At 44.5% G+C, this 14402-nt stretch overlaps 1 protein-coding gene across 4 annotated transcripts in view; it reads right to left on the bottom strand.

Annotated features, from left to right (window-relative positions):
• Window positions 1-13955, bottom strand: part of EPB41L4A (erythrocyte membrane protein band 4.1 like 4A) — a 236777-nt gene extending 222822 nt beyond the window's left edge. For all 4 annotated transcript variants that reach the window (XM_078066943.1, XM_078066945.1, XM_078066946.1 and 1 more), the window contains exons 1-2: window positions 13305-13955; window positions 12502-12924 (exon numbers count right to left, since the gene is read on the bottom strand). In XM_078066943.1, the coding sequence (XP_077923069.1) occupies window positions 12502-12600 (99 nt within the window). In that variant the 5' untranslated portion in view covers window positions 12601-12924; window positions 13305-13955. The remainder of the gene's footprint in view (window positions 1-12501; window positions 12925-13304) is intronic.
• Window positions 13956-14402: the final 447 nt, after the last annotated feature.

The raw sequence follows: 14402 nt of genomic DNA, 5'->3' as shown, positions 1-14402 counted from the left end.
AAGCCTTTTCAGGGAAACTGTAATTTGGCTCATTGTTTAGAACTGTCTAAAGACATTCTAAGTCATCATTTCACTTCTTTTTAATCTCCCATTAGGTTTTGCTCTGTATGGTTACATAACAATAACAGCTACTATTTATTGGGTATCTTTCATGTTATACGCTAGGCACTATTCTGAGCTCTTACATGTATTATTTCATTCAGACCCCACAGCCAACTATGAAGCGGGTGGTATTATTATCTTCATTTCACTGATGATGAAACTGAAGTACAGAGTTAAATAACTTGCAAAGGTCACTAGTTAGTAAATGTTAGAGCCACAAGATAGTAATTATTAACACTCCATAGCACTTCAGGATTTTGCAAGTTTTTTTCAGCCATTATCTCCTTTGAGCCTCACAATGCCTGTGATATTGATGGAATAACATGGCATCATTTTAATTTTACAAATGAAAAAGTAAGGCTCCCAAACACTGACTTTTCCAAGCCAGGAAATGAAAAGAGCTGGAACAGGAATCCAGATTTTCTGAGTCTGTATTCTCTCCTTCTCCCACAACACAGGCTGCCTTTTTTTATTCTAGACACTCAATACAAGTATTTTCATCAAGCACTGATTATTTCTCAAAGTAAAATTCTAGATTTCTCAAAGCATACTTCTAGTTCCAGATGGTTACAATTATGTCTAATTCCCCCTTTCATCCCCAGCATCGAGTGCAGTGCCTGGCACACAGTAGAGGGAGTCTGAGTATTCTCAGACACTCCTCTTCCTCCACCAAATTCATTCCTCTGTGTTCACGCTACCTTGCCGCCCTGGACTGGCTTCAGAGGCGCAGTCCATCCTCACACATCATTACTTTGAGGAGACCAAAGTCATTATGTAAGTCCACACTCTTCCACAATCCAACACCCAAGAGGATATGACAACTCGGAGTTTTATCTTAAGTTGGATGCCAAAACTCGGTTGATGACTACAGCAGTCCACCTTCAAGATGGCTCCCAGTGACCCCTGCCTCACGATACTCACACTCTTATATAGTCCCCTCTCAGACCAAGGTGGGCCGGTGTGACCAACAGAGTATCACAGAAGAGGATGTTAAAAAGACCGTGGCTTCTATCCCGGGCTTTCTCTCTCTCTACAACCACTTGCTTTGGAGGGAAGCCAGCCACCACGCTGTAAGAACACTCAGGAGTCTGTGTGGTGAGCAGCCGAAGGCTGCCACATGCTCGTGAGCGAGCTTGGAAACAGCTCCACCACCAGAGATGATTGATGCCTCACTCACAGCTTGAGTACAACCTCATGAGAGACCCTGAACCAGAATCATCCAGCTAAGCTGCTCCTGAATTCCAGATCCACAGAATCTGTAGGTGATACACGTTTGTTCTTTAAGCTGCTAACTTTTGGATGGAACATGCCACACAGCAATAGATAACCAGTACAAGGACAAACCTGTTATCCACTGGCATAAGACTACTTACAGTCTCTACGGACCCCCTACACACACATACACTTGTTGTGAATATCCAGATGACGAGCTGCACCAATGTTTCATGACATACCACCGCAGACCTGGCCAGGGATGATGCATAACGCGTGGTATATATACCGTATCACCTTGCTGGAATCTGAAAAATTACAAATCTTGAAACACACCTGGGCCCAAGAGTTTCTGATAAGGCACTGTGTTCACTTTTTCTAAAAACACCTTTTCTGATTAACCCCACCTTGGCATATAAGAAACATAATTTCTTATAACAATTTCTTTACCTCTTAGAATCTCCACCACATAACTCAATACTTGGTTATAAATTGTCTCGTCTTGGGTCTATTGTTTTATAAGTTAATGTTCAGCTTTCCACCTCAAGGTTAAACTTCTTACAGGCAAGAGTCCTCCCTCTATTTTATCCTCACCACCAGAAATCGTGGACGCTACTAGGTACACAACAAACTCTGAATAAATTCTTGTAGAATTGAGTTCACAAAGCCATACCGACAATTACAGATACACAGTATTGGTCCAGACCCCTGTATACCCTCACACTCAAAACCTATTTATCTTCAAATAACTGCCCCAGAACATGATGCAAAAACAGTGTCTGAAAGGAAAAAAAGGGGGAGGGGGCTGGCTCTCTGAGGAATTCTGGAAAATTTGCACATCCTCCAAGTGCCCTTGTAAACAGCTGCAGACACATGAAATAATCGTTATCAAGGGAAAAGATCTATTAGCCTCCTGATGATTGGCCCATCTGAAACCTTTCAACGAAAGAGCAATTTTACCTTTCTGCTCTCCTCCCTCGCACTCTCCCACGGGCAGGAAGAAGGGTCACTAATCAGTTTTTAATTTTCTTTCCTGAAGAGATATTCAGAATCGAGCTGTAAGAACTCAGGGTAAAAGCTCTACAAAATAAAGACCAAGGAAGAATTCCAGACCTTTTAGATAAATAACGTTTCTTTTAAAGCCAAAAAATAAAAATGCAACGTGGTAAGTGTCGCTCTGAAAAGAAATAAGATTCCTTGAGACAAAAGGGTCTCTCCCTCATATAATCTACCTGAAAAGAGTGCCACAAATCCACATTCCAAGACTGCAGAAGGAAATCAGGCCAGATCGTAGACCTATCAAGATTTAATTTAAGGAGGAGGGAGGAGGGTAGAGGGGTTCGGGAGGAGATGGAATTGGGAGTAAACCTAAATGATTTTCAATCAATTCTGACCTCTTCCTTTATAATCAGCTCCCAGCCTTTCCTCTCCTGCATGCAGCCAAGAAACCAGGAGTGGATGAGCATTGAGAAAATGACCAGATGGGAAACCAAGAGACAGGGTTCTGAGGACTCTGTGTTGGGCTCTGGCAAATCACTGCCCCTCCCTGGGTCCCTGTTCCCTCACCTCTAGAATGGGAGGACAGGGTGAGACAATTGTGAATGCCCATGCCAGGTCTAACTCTCTATTACAAGTGAAATCCAGTCTGCTGTAATTCACAACATCTCTTCAACATCCTCCCCCTGGTGTCTGCTGCATGTTCTGGCAGCATCTTGGGGCTGCATTAAGTGAGGTCATGTGACCACACACAGGTTTGGCGCAGAGAATCAGATGGCAAAAGAACGAGTGACTGGTAGGAAAAAGCAACGACAAGCAGAAATGAGTTTGTATGAAAGATTTTGTCCTGCTATGGCATTATCCAGATTCTAAACACCTGAGATTTTCTTCACTGGGGGAACTGCCCATAGCCTGCTTATCTATGGGGGTTTTTCAAGTGTTTGAATACTACCGACTTTCAAATTGTGCGATCCAGACAAAACTGTCAAGTTTACATGATACCAGTTTCAATACCACTAAGATTTGCTACAATTGTCCTCAGTCATAGAGGGTGTTAGTCCAATTCCATACAGCCGTAGATGCTTCCTAGGCTTGAACCTGCAATCCTGCCAGGAATCCTAAAGTTCCAGGTTAAAAGGAAGGCCCCGGGGAGGGGGATAGTGTTCAGAAGTGGTCCTCTAGCCATCTACATCATTTTCCTAGGAGGGAAACATTGTGCCATGCACTTCCGCGGGGCAAATCTCTAGCAATATCTCAGTATGTTTCAAGGGAATAGATAAAAAACCACATACCTATTTAAATATTAACTTATCTAACATGCTACATCTTCACCTATCAAAACTAACAAGATTATTCATAAAACATGCAAATACCTTTTTCCTAGCCCTCTACCGAGTGTTTACAGAAAGAGTATATAAGAATCAAAGGCAAATCCTTTATATACAATGTAAACAGACATAGTCAAAGGCTGAACAGAATAGTTTTTGGAAATCTAAATACTCAGCCAAAGTTTCAAGCTATAAAAGCATTAGCAGCAACTTCACTAGAACAATCCTTCTCTCAGTCCATCAGATGTGACAAATACTTACCGAGCACCACCATGTGCCTGATTCCCTTCTAGGTTCTTGAAGATTTGACAGTGGATAAAACAATGTTTTACTGCCCCCAGGACATTTACGGGATTTTTTTCAAAATATCAATGACAAACTTGTTTTAACTGGGAGTGTTTCTTTGCTAAATGACAAACACTACCTTGCCACAGAACTAATAAAAATAAATAAGACCCATAAAAATAGGCATGTAGATCAATGGAATAGAACTGACAATCCAAAAATTAATCTTCACATTTATTGTCAATTTTTTAAATATTTTATTTGAGAGAGTGTGTAAAAGTCGGGGGGAGGGGCAGAGGGAGAGGGAGGAGCAGACTCCCCGCCGACCAGGGAGTCCAATGTGGGGCTCGATCCCAGAACCCTGGGATCATGACCTGAGCTGAAGGCAGATGCCTAACCGACTGAGCCACCCAGGCACCCCAGTTGTCAACTGATTTTTTATAATGGTGCCAAGACAATTCAATAAGAAAAAATGGGTTTCACATGCAGTACCTCAGAGTAAGGTGGAGAGCCTCACCCTAATTTTATAGATGAGGAAGCAGGCTCAAAGAGGGTAAGTGACTGGCCACCCACACCCCTTAGAGAGCCAGCATCACTTTGAGCAGGAGTGGGAGGTAAGATATCACAAACCAGAATTCAGAAAATTAGCAAATAATAGATCATACAGAACTATCATTTATTGAGCAAGTTTTGATCCTATGTGCCGAAAAATTTTTTTTTCAAATTCTTACAGTCATCCTACAGGCCCACCAGCTTACAGATGAGGAAACGGAGACTAGTTCCAGGGAAGAGCCAGTCACCTGGCCAGTCACAGGGCAGAGCAGAGTTTGAACACCGGGCAGGGGTGGGGAGAAGGGAGAGGCTGAAAGTGACCACACAGCACCCAGGTTAGAAGGCTGGTTCAGGTGTGACACATGAGGGCCAGGTCTAAGTTGGGAACAGTGAGAATGATGGAGAAAAACCAATTTGCTGAGTGACAATTAAGGCGACAAAGGGTCTAAGACTGCCTCTCAAACTCAGCTCTGAATGAAGACCAAGGTGGGACCTGAATGGTTTAAAATCCAAACGGGTCTTTGCGGGCTAGCTCAGGAACCTGACCAGGACTCGTGTCACTGTATGGAAAAGCTCTATTCTGAACAAGGTACTTTCTACCAACTTCTGGGACACCATCCCCACAAAGTTGGGAACCCTGGCATTATTAACTATGCTTTCTCATGTGCTCAGATGTGTCATTTCTAAACAATCTGTTGCTACACTTGGTTCTCTCGTCGGTCTCAGTCAGCTAATTCCTCCCCTACCACCTGCCGTTTTGGTTATTGTCCATGGGGGCTAGCACTCAGCACTTCTTGCTTCTCCTTGCCTGCCACCAACTCTCTTGTTCTAACTTCCTCCTGGCATGTCAATGTCCTTGAAAACAAACTTCTCACACATTTGGAAGCCACTGCCAGGCCCTTTCACGTCTTCAGTGATTATTAGGAAAGCCTCTGGGGGAGCCATCTCAGCCTTTGGGAAATCTCCTAGCAAAGAGTTTAGTTACAGAATCATGGGCTAACAATCAGCATTAAGGAACAGTGGCCGTTCCACTTAAAAAAAACAGGAACTACATACATGGCTCAGAGGACACAGGAATGCAACCCACATTTTTTAGAATGGAATAGACTCACCAAAGTCTAGTCACAGGCTTTTTGAGTCACAAACCAAATTGGCTGGTTCCTGACCTTAGCACACCTAGGCTATACCTAAACAAGTAGTAACAGATGCTTGGTTAATTTTAATATATGAAACTTAGAAATAAGTCTTGTGATGCAGAAGAAAATGGCAGTTACTCTTCACAACCCAAAGCAGGCTGATGAGGAGTGTTATGCACAAACTATACTTGGCAGCTAAAATGCTGGAGACAAAGCTCAGCCAAAGCAGTCAATCCCAGAGAAGCTGGAGGGGCATGGTAAATCTAGTCTCTGACTTGTGTTTGTAACTGGCCTGCAGAAAAGTACCCCGTGCATAGGAATGAAAAACATCATTTGTCATTAAAAAAACCAATAAATTTACTTATTGACACTGTCTCTGCCATTAAGCCTTAGAGCAGTGTCAGATGAGGTTTATGCAGCTTTAAGAGTAAAACGGATGGTACGGCAAGATTAAAAATTACATGGATGGTCCCTGATGGTGTAAACCCACCCTGCAAAACCAACTCACAATAGGAGACAAGGAAGAAAAAGTAACTCCTGTGTGAGGATCTATTATCCATTCTAGAAACATGCCCTTCTTCCAAAAGACTCTCAAGCTGTAAGGGGAAAGTTACACTTTTTAAAAATTAAGAGACAGAGAAAGACTTAATCCTGACCTCTAGGACACAAAAAGGGTGTGCTTCGTGTTTTCTGAAACAAGCAGCTCATCAGCTCTTCGGCAGACTGCATGCACTCTGACCACTGGGCCATTTCATTTTCCACCCATTATCAATATAAGAATTAGAGTATCTTGGCAACAGATTTTTCAGTGAGGTTTACTTTATTCTAGGATCTTTTCTAGTAGAAATAAAATGGCAAAAGAACCTCATTATCCATAAGATTTTCAATGTGGCCTGTTCCAGCTGGAACACTCCTTCCATTCCTCTATTCAAATGACAGTTAATAAGCATCTACTGTGTGAAGCGTACAGCGCTAGCTGCTAGGGGACCACAGGTAGGGGTTCACAGGCTCCTGAAGGAGACACATGTGTCCAGAAATAATGCTTGCAGTGCAACAAGGAAGTGCTGGAACAGGGTGTGTGGGAAGCCCTGACTAGCACTTAACTGCCTGGTCAGCCTGGGTTGAAGGCTTCCTGGCAAATAGAACACTTGATTCAAGTCTTAAAGGGTGGGCTCAAATGAGTGTGTACTTCGGGAAAGGTAAGAGGGTACACCACTCGGCAGGAATCAATGCATAAAGGCACAAGAGTCTGGTACGTTTGGGAAACAGCATTTCGGTGTGCCTGCAGAGCAAGTCATCTGGGTAGGCCCCCAGAACTGCTAAAGGTCTAGACCAGGCAGGCTGTAACGCAAACGATGAAGTTGGGAATTTATGGGTATTGCCCAGCCGGAGACAGGTAGCAACATCTGAGGATATTTTCAGTTGTCACGACTGGGCAAGAAGTGCTACTGGCATCCCCTGGGTAGAGGCTAGGAATACGGTCATCCCCCAATGGACAGGAAAACCTCCCACAACAAAGAACTGCCTAGCCCCACTCAGATACAACTTGAAACAAACCATCAAAGAAGAGTATCGCATTTTCCTTGTGTCTTAAAAATAACAAGCCACTGTCCGTGTGGCTAATCAAAAGAAAAGTCTAGACTTTTGTCTCTATAATTTAGATTAACTTTATCACCCCCTGCTATAGTCAGAATATTTGTGTGACCCTAAAATTCATATGTTGGAACCTTAACCCCCAAGGTAGTAGGAGTTGGTGCCTTTGAGATTATTGTTCTTATAAAAGAGGACCAAAAAAGCTCCGTAGCCCCTTCCACCATGGGAGGATACAAGACGTTTTTCACCCAGAAAAGGGCCCTCACCTGACCATGCTGGCACCCTGATCTCAGATTTCCAGCTTCTAGAACTATGAGAAATAAATTTCTCTTGTTTACAAGCCACCCAGTCTATGGTATGGGTTATAGTAACCCAAATGGGTTAAGACAACACCCATCCGCAAAAGCAAAAAAACCTCTGCATTATTTTTTTTTTCCAGTAAGCTCTACTTCCAATGTGGGGCTTGAACTCATGACACCAAGATCAAGAGTCACATGCTCCTCTGACTGAGCCAGCCAGGTGCCCCCTCAAAGCTCTGCATTAGTTGAAGTTCAGTTCAAAGTCAGTTCAAGCTTAACATTACAGAATTCAAGAACAAGGATATTAACAGGGCTAAAAAAAAAAAAAAAAGTGTAGTGCACCAAAAACCAAAAAAATTATAAGCACTTGGAGAAGGACAGCCATTAGTTGCTGGAGGTAACCAACAATGCTTCTCCTCTTAAATTACTTTTAAATCACTTTCAAACCATGGATGATAAATGGTATTTTTAAATAATTTTTTTCAAGGAAAAAAAACTTATAAAATTGAGGGGGCGTTTATAGTTTGAGGATCTCGATAAGGCTGTGTTGTAGAACTGAAATTTGCTAAGAGAGTAGAACTCACGTATTCTCAACAACAACAAAAAGTAATTATGTGAGGTGATGGATGTGTTCATTACCTCAATGGTGGGATAGTGGGAATCCTTCTGCAACTTAGGTTCTATCAATCATGCTGTACAATTTAATCTAATTCCATTTGTCAATTATACCTTAATAAAGCTGGAAAATACTTCGAATCATTTTAAAAACAGAAAGATATTTGAAGGAGCATTTACGTAGTAGTCCATCTTCAACAGCCACAATAATACAGATATCCTATTTGAATTTCAGAAAACAAGATGCAGTGTTGGTGAGGGGGACTTCTATCCCAGTCACATCTAATTTACCAACCAAACAAGACCCACAGCCAACCTCACATTGACAGACATGTTGGCGTACGATTTCTTGCTTCAACCTATGTTTATCAGGTCCCTGACTCTATACCTTATGAGGTTGATATTAAAAGATATGGGTAGCCACATATATATTATGACTTATGAAGCACTGGTGCTTGTCACTGTGTTCCCAATCTTCTTAGATGTTTTCTTCACCATGCCAAATGGAATGAAAATTACAATTCTTGGTTAAGTGAGATGCAAATAATTCAAGTCCCTATCTTCTGACGGTTTTTCTAGTTTATTAGGAAGTTTCTGATCAAAGCATTAAAACTGACTCACAATATTTCCTCAGAAACCTCAGGATGATTAGGAAGCAACTTCATTTAGAAGTTAATGGGTAAATTGCACACTTCAATTGTGTGAACTGTGTATCTCAATAACGTCTTTTTTAAAAAGTTAATGGAATTTCCATCTTGCTGTCATATTGGTTTCATTAATTTAGTCAAATACAACAAGGGAAAAATAAGCACCTCAGTGTTTATTACATTACTGCTCAGAGCACTAAAACCTCACTGAAATATTAATCTAGTTCATATTTGCAGCAGGAATTTTGAGGACTAAATTTATAATCAAACCTTCTGATTTCTTTCCCCTGAAAATCTTTTGCTAATCATTTGACAACTTATACAAGTAGTCTGAGCCACAAATTTTGCTTTCTCAGAGGAAAAAAAGAAAGATCTCTACCTCCCCCAGCACAGAGAACATAACAAAAGTTTCCCTGAACAAACATTATTCAAAAAACCAAAAGACCAACCACAGCAGAAATTCTTACTTAAACAAACAACAGAGATAGCAGCATAGAACAAACAGCTAAAAGCTATTGTGGGGGTCAACACACAACCAATAGCTTTCAGTTTATATAAAGTTGGGTTCTTAAATCCTAGATAAGGCTCAAACTGCGAACTGCATGCAAAAGACTTCCCACTTGTCAAGGTAAGGTTACCTCTAAGGCAAGTTAAGAAGCAAATTTCTATATAACATTAGTATGAATACAAATACATTGTTTTATTTTTTTAAGAACAAAATTATTTTCCACTTAAATGCTATTCATCTTGACACAGAAGATGTATAACTATTGTCTCCAGGCTGAAATGCTTTCCATGGGAGCAAACACATCAATTTTTTTTCTAGTCGATGAAAGACTTTGATCTAAGTTGCAGAAAATCACTCATGACTAACTTCAATTTGTAATTTGGTGCTTAAACAAATCCAAAAAGTGTTTTTCAAAATGGCACACAGAAAAAATGTTTTACCAAGTTTCTCTCATATTTCTTCTACTTAAATTCACAATTAATTTTTTAAACTCACAGTGCATTATGACAGTAATACAAGCAAATTCTTAAGTAACTATTTAGGAATCAGTAAAATCCATCCTTCCACAAAGAGATGAAATAAGTGAATAATTTTAATGCAAAATTAACTGTCTTCATTTCATTTGAGATAGAATGTGGAAAACGGTCATCTCAAAATGTTAGGAAATACTTTTGAAAAAAAGATTTTTCTATTTTAATTTCAGGAGTAAAATAGGCTAATTGATGTCATATGCTTAACTTTGACTTTAATTAATGATAATAAGTTACCAAGTGTACTATCCCAGGGAAAACACCATAATAGTAGCTATTGACTATTTCATTTACATTTTAGTTTACTATTTCATTTACAAACTAAAGTAGGAGTTAAAGAAAATGTCAAATATGTACAGAATAACACACATATCCATTCAATGTCTGAATACCATCCACATGTGAGATGCTGTCCGTACATTATTCCATTTATAAACACACATGTGTTTAATTAGTACATACCACAAGTAGACAGGTGCTTAACACATGCACTTAATGGTAGCCTGGTAGTTACAGATAATGTGGTTAACTTCAGCAGACAACATCTGTGTTACACATATGGTCATCAAAATAATTGTGGCATGCTTTTTTGACACTGAAAGAGGCCAAGCCTGTTGCAAAATGGTTACTTCCAACAAAAGCCTGCTTAAATTATTGTTTAGTTAAATGGCACATATCCAAAATAACAGCATTATGAAGTTGCTACTGCCTTTGAATCACTCACCAATTTTCAACATATTTGTAAAACAAGATAAGCACCATCAGGTTATAAAAAGTAATTACGGATTAGGATTTTTTATTCATGTTTCTTTGACAAAATTATTCCATTTGATCCCAAGTCTTGGCTGCTCTCTTAACAGAATAATGTACATGCTCCACAGCTGACAGGGGTATGGCTTTCGTAATTAAATAGGAAGCTCACACTCCAGATGACTTTAGACTGTGCACTTCAGAAAGATTTTTGTTGTTTTAGTATCAGATCATCCGTTATCTTTTTCTAATTGTTTCTTTCCCCCAAGCCAAAGAGAATCTATGTATTATCAAAAATTTATGATGTTTTGTGATTTTTGCCTATTTGCACAGTACACCAAAGAATGCTACATCCTCTTGAAAAGTTCTTTCCCTGATTTCATGGGGGGGGGGGTGGAACATAAAGAAAAGCTGGAAATATAAAATATGAAACAACCTTTTCCAGGAGTTTTTTTTTAAGATTTTATTTATTCATTTGAGACATAGAGATACAGAGAGAGAGAGAGAGAGCATGAGCAGGGGGAGAGGGAGAAGCAGACTCCCCGCTGAGCCAGGAGCCCAACGTGGGGCTCGATCCCAGGACCCGGGATCATGACCTGAGCCGAAGGCAGACGCTTAACCATCTGAGCCGCCCAGGAGCCCCTCCAGGAGTCGTTTATTGGCCTTGAAGGGAAACACCAAATGAGAATCTGATTGACTTTTGCGTTTTATAATTCCTGGGAAACAATGTTCAAAACAATTTCCCGAAGAAAGGGTTAACTTTATCTTGTGGTTTTAACTGATCATTTTTACCCTCATCTCCTGCTTAAGATTGACACCTGTGAAATGAGAATTCTGTACACCAGGAATGGTGACATCAAAGCTTCAGCTTTTGGCCAGGAACAGTTACTTCAGTGTACATAATAAAGCTGTGTAAAAACTGATTCACACAAGGAAATGCCCAGGGCCTACGCCATTGGGATTAACTTCTGCCATACAAGACTAGGACACTGGCAGCTTGAACTTGGTTCTCAGACCGCCAGCTCTACGGAGATGGAGGGTGGGGGGCAATAGTGGGAAGGAGGAGCGGTAGCCCTTCACTGGACTCAGCTGCTAAGGTTATTTAAAATGCTCCGGTGATTTAAATATGCAGAAAACGAAACAAAACAAAACGTTCGGAATTCGGATCATCTTTAGGTAGTTACGTTGTTAGCAAGAGCAAAACAAGCGCGCAGGCGCGTCCGTCAGGTTGTCAACCATAAACATAAGAACTCATCAAAATTAAGGAAGTGGATCTCTGCAATCTCCCACAGCCTTTTTGTTTAGGTTCTCTAGGTTAATAGCAGTAATTGCATTTTAATGGCCTACAAACAGGCGCAAAGTTATTTACCGAGTCGCTTTGAGAAATGTGTACTTAAACGTGGGGATAAAACCAGTTCGCTTGTAGAACTGGAAATTATTTTCCGTCCAAACGTAGCATTACCCAACTACAAACCCAGGCAACACAATCACAGTCACCCAGTAAATGTGTTCCAGCGAGTGAACTATATGTTACTTCCCCAATGACACTAACAGAAAAAATCCTTCAACAAAGCCAAGGGAAATCGTGCCTTAACACCGTATGCAGCCTGTATATTCAATTCTGTGCCTCTCCGGAGCTGCGGGGGCCTTAGATGCTTTTGGAGGAAACCAAAGTTTTGGTCTCAGTTGCAGGACTGTGGGCTGCAGCTGAGAGTGGATGGGCGGACTACCCTTTGAGACAAGAAACTTACTTCCCTTTATGAAGGGATTCAAAGTGAATCCACCCGGACCCGTCCACACTACCTGAGTGCTCGGCAGCCGCGGCTCCTTCCCAGCGCGCGGAGACCAGTGGCCGGCCGAGACCCGTGACAGCCCTCAGACAAAGCCTCGGACCCCCGAGCCTGCCCGGCTGCCGACCCCCCGGGACACGCCCCCGGCCCGCGCCTACCTTGATGCCCTGCTGCTGGGTGGTGAGGGTTAACTTGGATTCATTCAGAAGCAAAACTTCGCAGTAAAATTCTTCCGGAACAGCGCAGAAGCAGCCCATGTCGGCTGTGGCCGTCTCCAGCCAGGAGAGAAAGCTGCGACCAAGGCGCCGAGCCGCCCCCTCCCCTCAAGCGCGAGGCATTAATTTATTGTCCGCGCGGCGGCCAGGGCGAGAGGACCGGTTCCCGGTGGGGTCCAGGGCCACGCGGACGAGCCGACGGCGCCAGCTGGAGGTAAGGAGGGCGGAGAAGCCGGGGGAGTCAGCGCCCGGGAGCCGCCGGGGAAGCGCCGGCGGAACTGAGCGCGGAGGGCGGCGGCGCGTCCCCGCGCATCCTGCGGCTCGGGCTCCTCCGAAGGCGGGGGCGCCGCGACCCCTCCCGCAGTCCTGGGGACGACAAAAGTCGCCTGGCAATGGGGGCAAGAAACAGGAAAAGGGAGGGACGCGAGCTCCAGGCCCTCCCCAGGCGAGGAAACCCCTGGGAGCTGTGCAGCCCCCTCCGCCTGCGCCCGCCCGGAGCGCGGCCGCGACACCCGGCCTCCCTTCCCTGCGGAGTCCCCGGAGGGCTCCCACCTCCAGCCCCGACCCCACCCCGCAGCCGACTGGGGAACACTCGTCTGTTCCTTTGTGTCAGGGGTACCCACGACGTCCCAGTCCCACTGCAGGGCCAGTGGCCAGGGTCGTCACTCAGTCAGCTACCTCCGCCACCCCATCCCGCCGGCACCCAGAAGCCCGAAGAGTGTCGGAAAGGGCAGCGGGCTCCTTACCGACACTGGCGAGTGCAAGTCAGCTCTTGGTGGGGCGCGGCTCCCGTCTGGAGACCCTGGAACTCATCATGGGGGGCTGTGTGTGGCCAAGTTCAAGCTCGCTCTCCGAGAACGCCTTGCTGTGGCAGCGGAGTGCTGTTCCTCCGGGAGGTTCTGAGAAGCGGGGAGTCAGAGGGCTTGCGGGCGCGCCGGCCGGCGGAGAAGCGGGAACCCAAGCTGGGAATGCGCCGGCGGGCGGATGGGGGTGTGCCCTGGGCGTGCAGGCCGCGGCGGCTCCCGGGAAAGTTCTCTAGGCGGCGCGAGGGGTGGCGCCCCGGGCGGGAGCAGCCCAGGTGCAGCTAGGCTGGGCCCCGGCGTCAGCAGAAAGCCCCGGAGCGGAGCGGGGGCCCAGAGGCCGGGAAGGGGCGCCCCTTCCGGGCGGGGTCCCGGCTAAGGGCGGAAGGCGGAGCGGAGGTGGTCGAACGGCGAGGTGCGAGCAGGTCCGCACGGGAACCCGCGCGCTGCACCCTGGCCGCCTGGCTGTCCCGAGCCCTGGCCCTGCTTGCCGTGTCCGTTTCCCGGGGAGACCGGAGGCTGGCTCCAGGAAGGCAGGGCGCAGTTCTGCTCGGACCCTGGCGTTCGGCACTCCCAGTCCCACGCCCTCAGCGCGACGGGCCGTGTCCAGGACTGGCGGGCACAATAGTTCTGAGGCTGCAGTGACCCCTGGTGGGTCCTCGTGTCCGTGCACAAGCAGCAGAGGCTGAGCGCCGGATGAGGCCGGGCTCCCTGGCCTTCGGAGCAGGTGCAGTTTGTGCTCTCCAGCTGCGAACCAGCAGCGAGTTAATGCACGTAGAAGAGCAGACACGGGGAGGACGTGGGCAGGGTTGACGGTAGGCCATCCAGAAAACTTCTCTACTTCATATTGAGTATCAGAAAGAGCAAGAGCTTTGGCATCTCATAGTTCTGAGTTCCCTCTTCTACCACTTATAAGCTAGGTAGTCAAAACTCACAAAATTTGCTTAAAACCCTAAAAAATTTTTAAAGAAAAAAAAATACTGGCATCCGCCACACAGTAGAATGGAAATGAACAATTTACAACTTTGGAGGGAGTTTCCTTCC

This window comes from Halichoerus grypus, chromosome 2, assembly GCF_964656455.1.
Source record: "Halichoerus grypus chromosome 2, mHalGry1.hap1.1, whole genome shotgun sequence".
Classification (NCBI taxonomy): domain Eukaryota; kingdom Metazoa; phylum Chordata; class Mammalia; order Carnivora; family Phocidae; genus Halichoerus; species Halichoerus grypus.
This window is presented reverse-complemented; position numbering and strand designations above follow the sequence as displayed.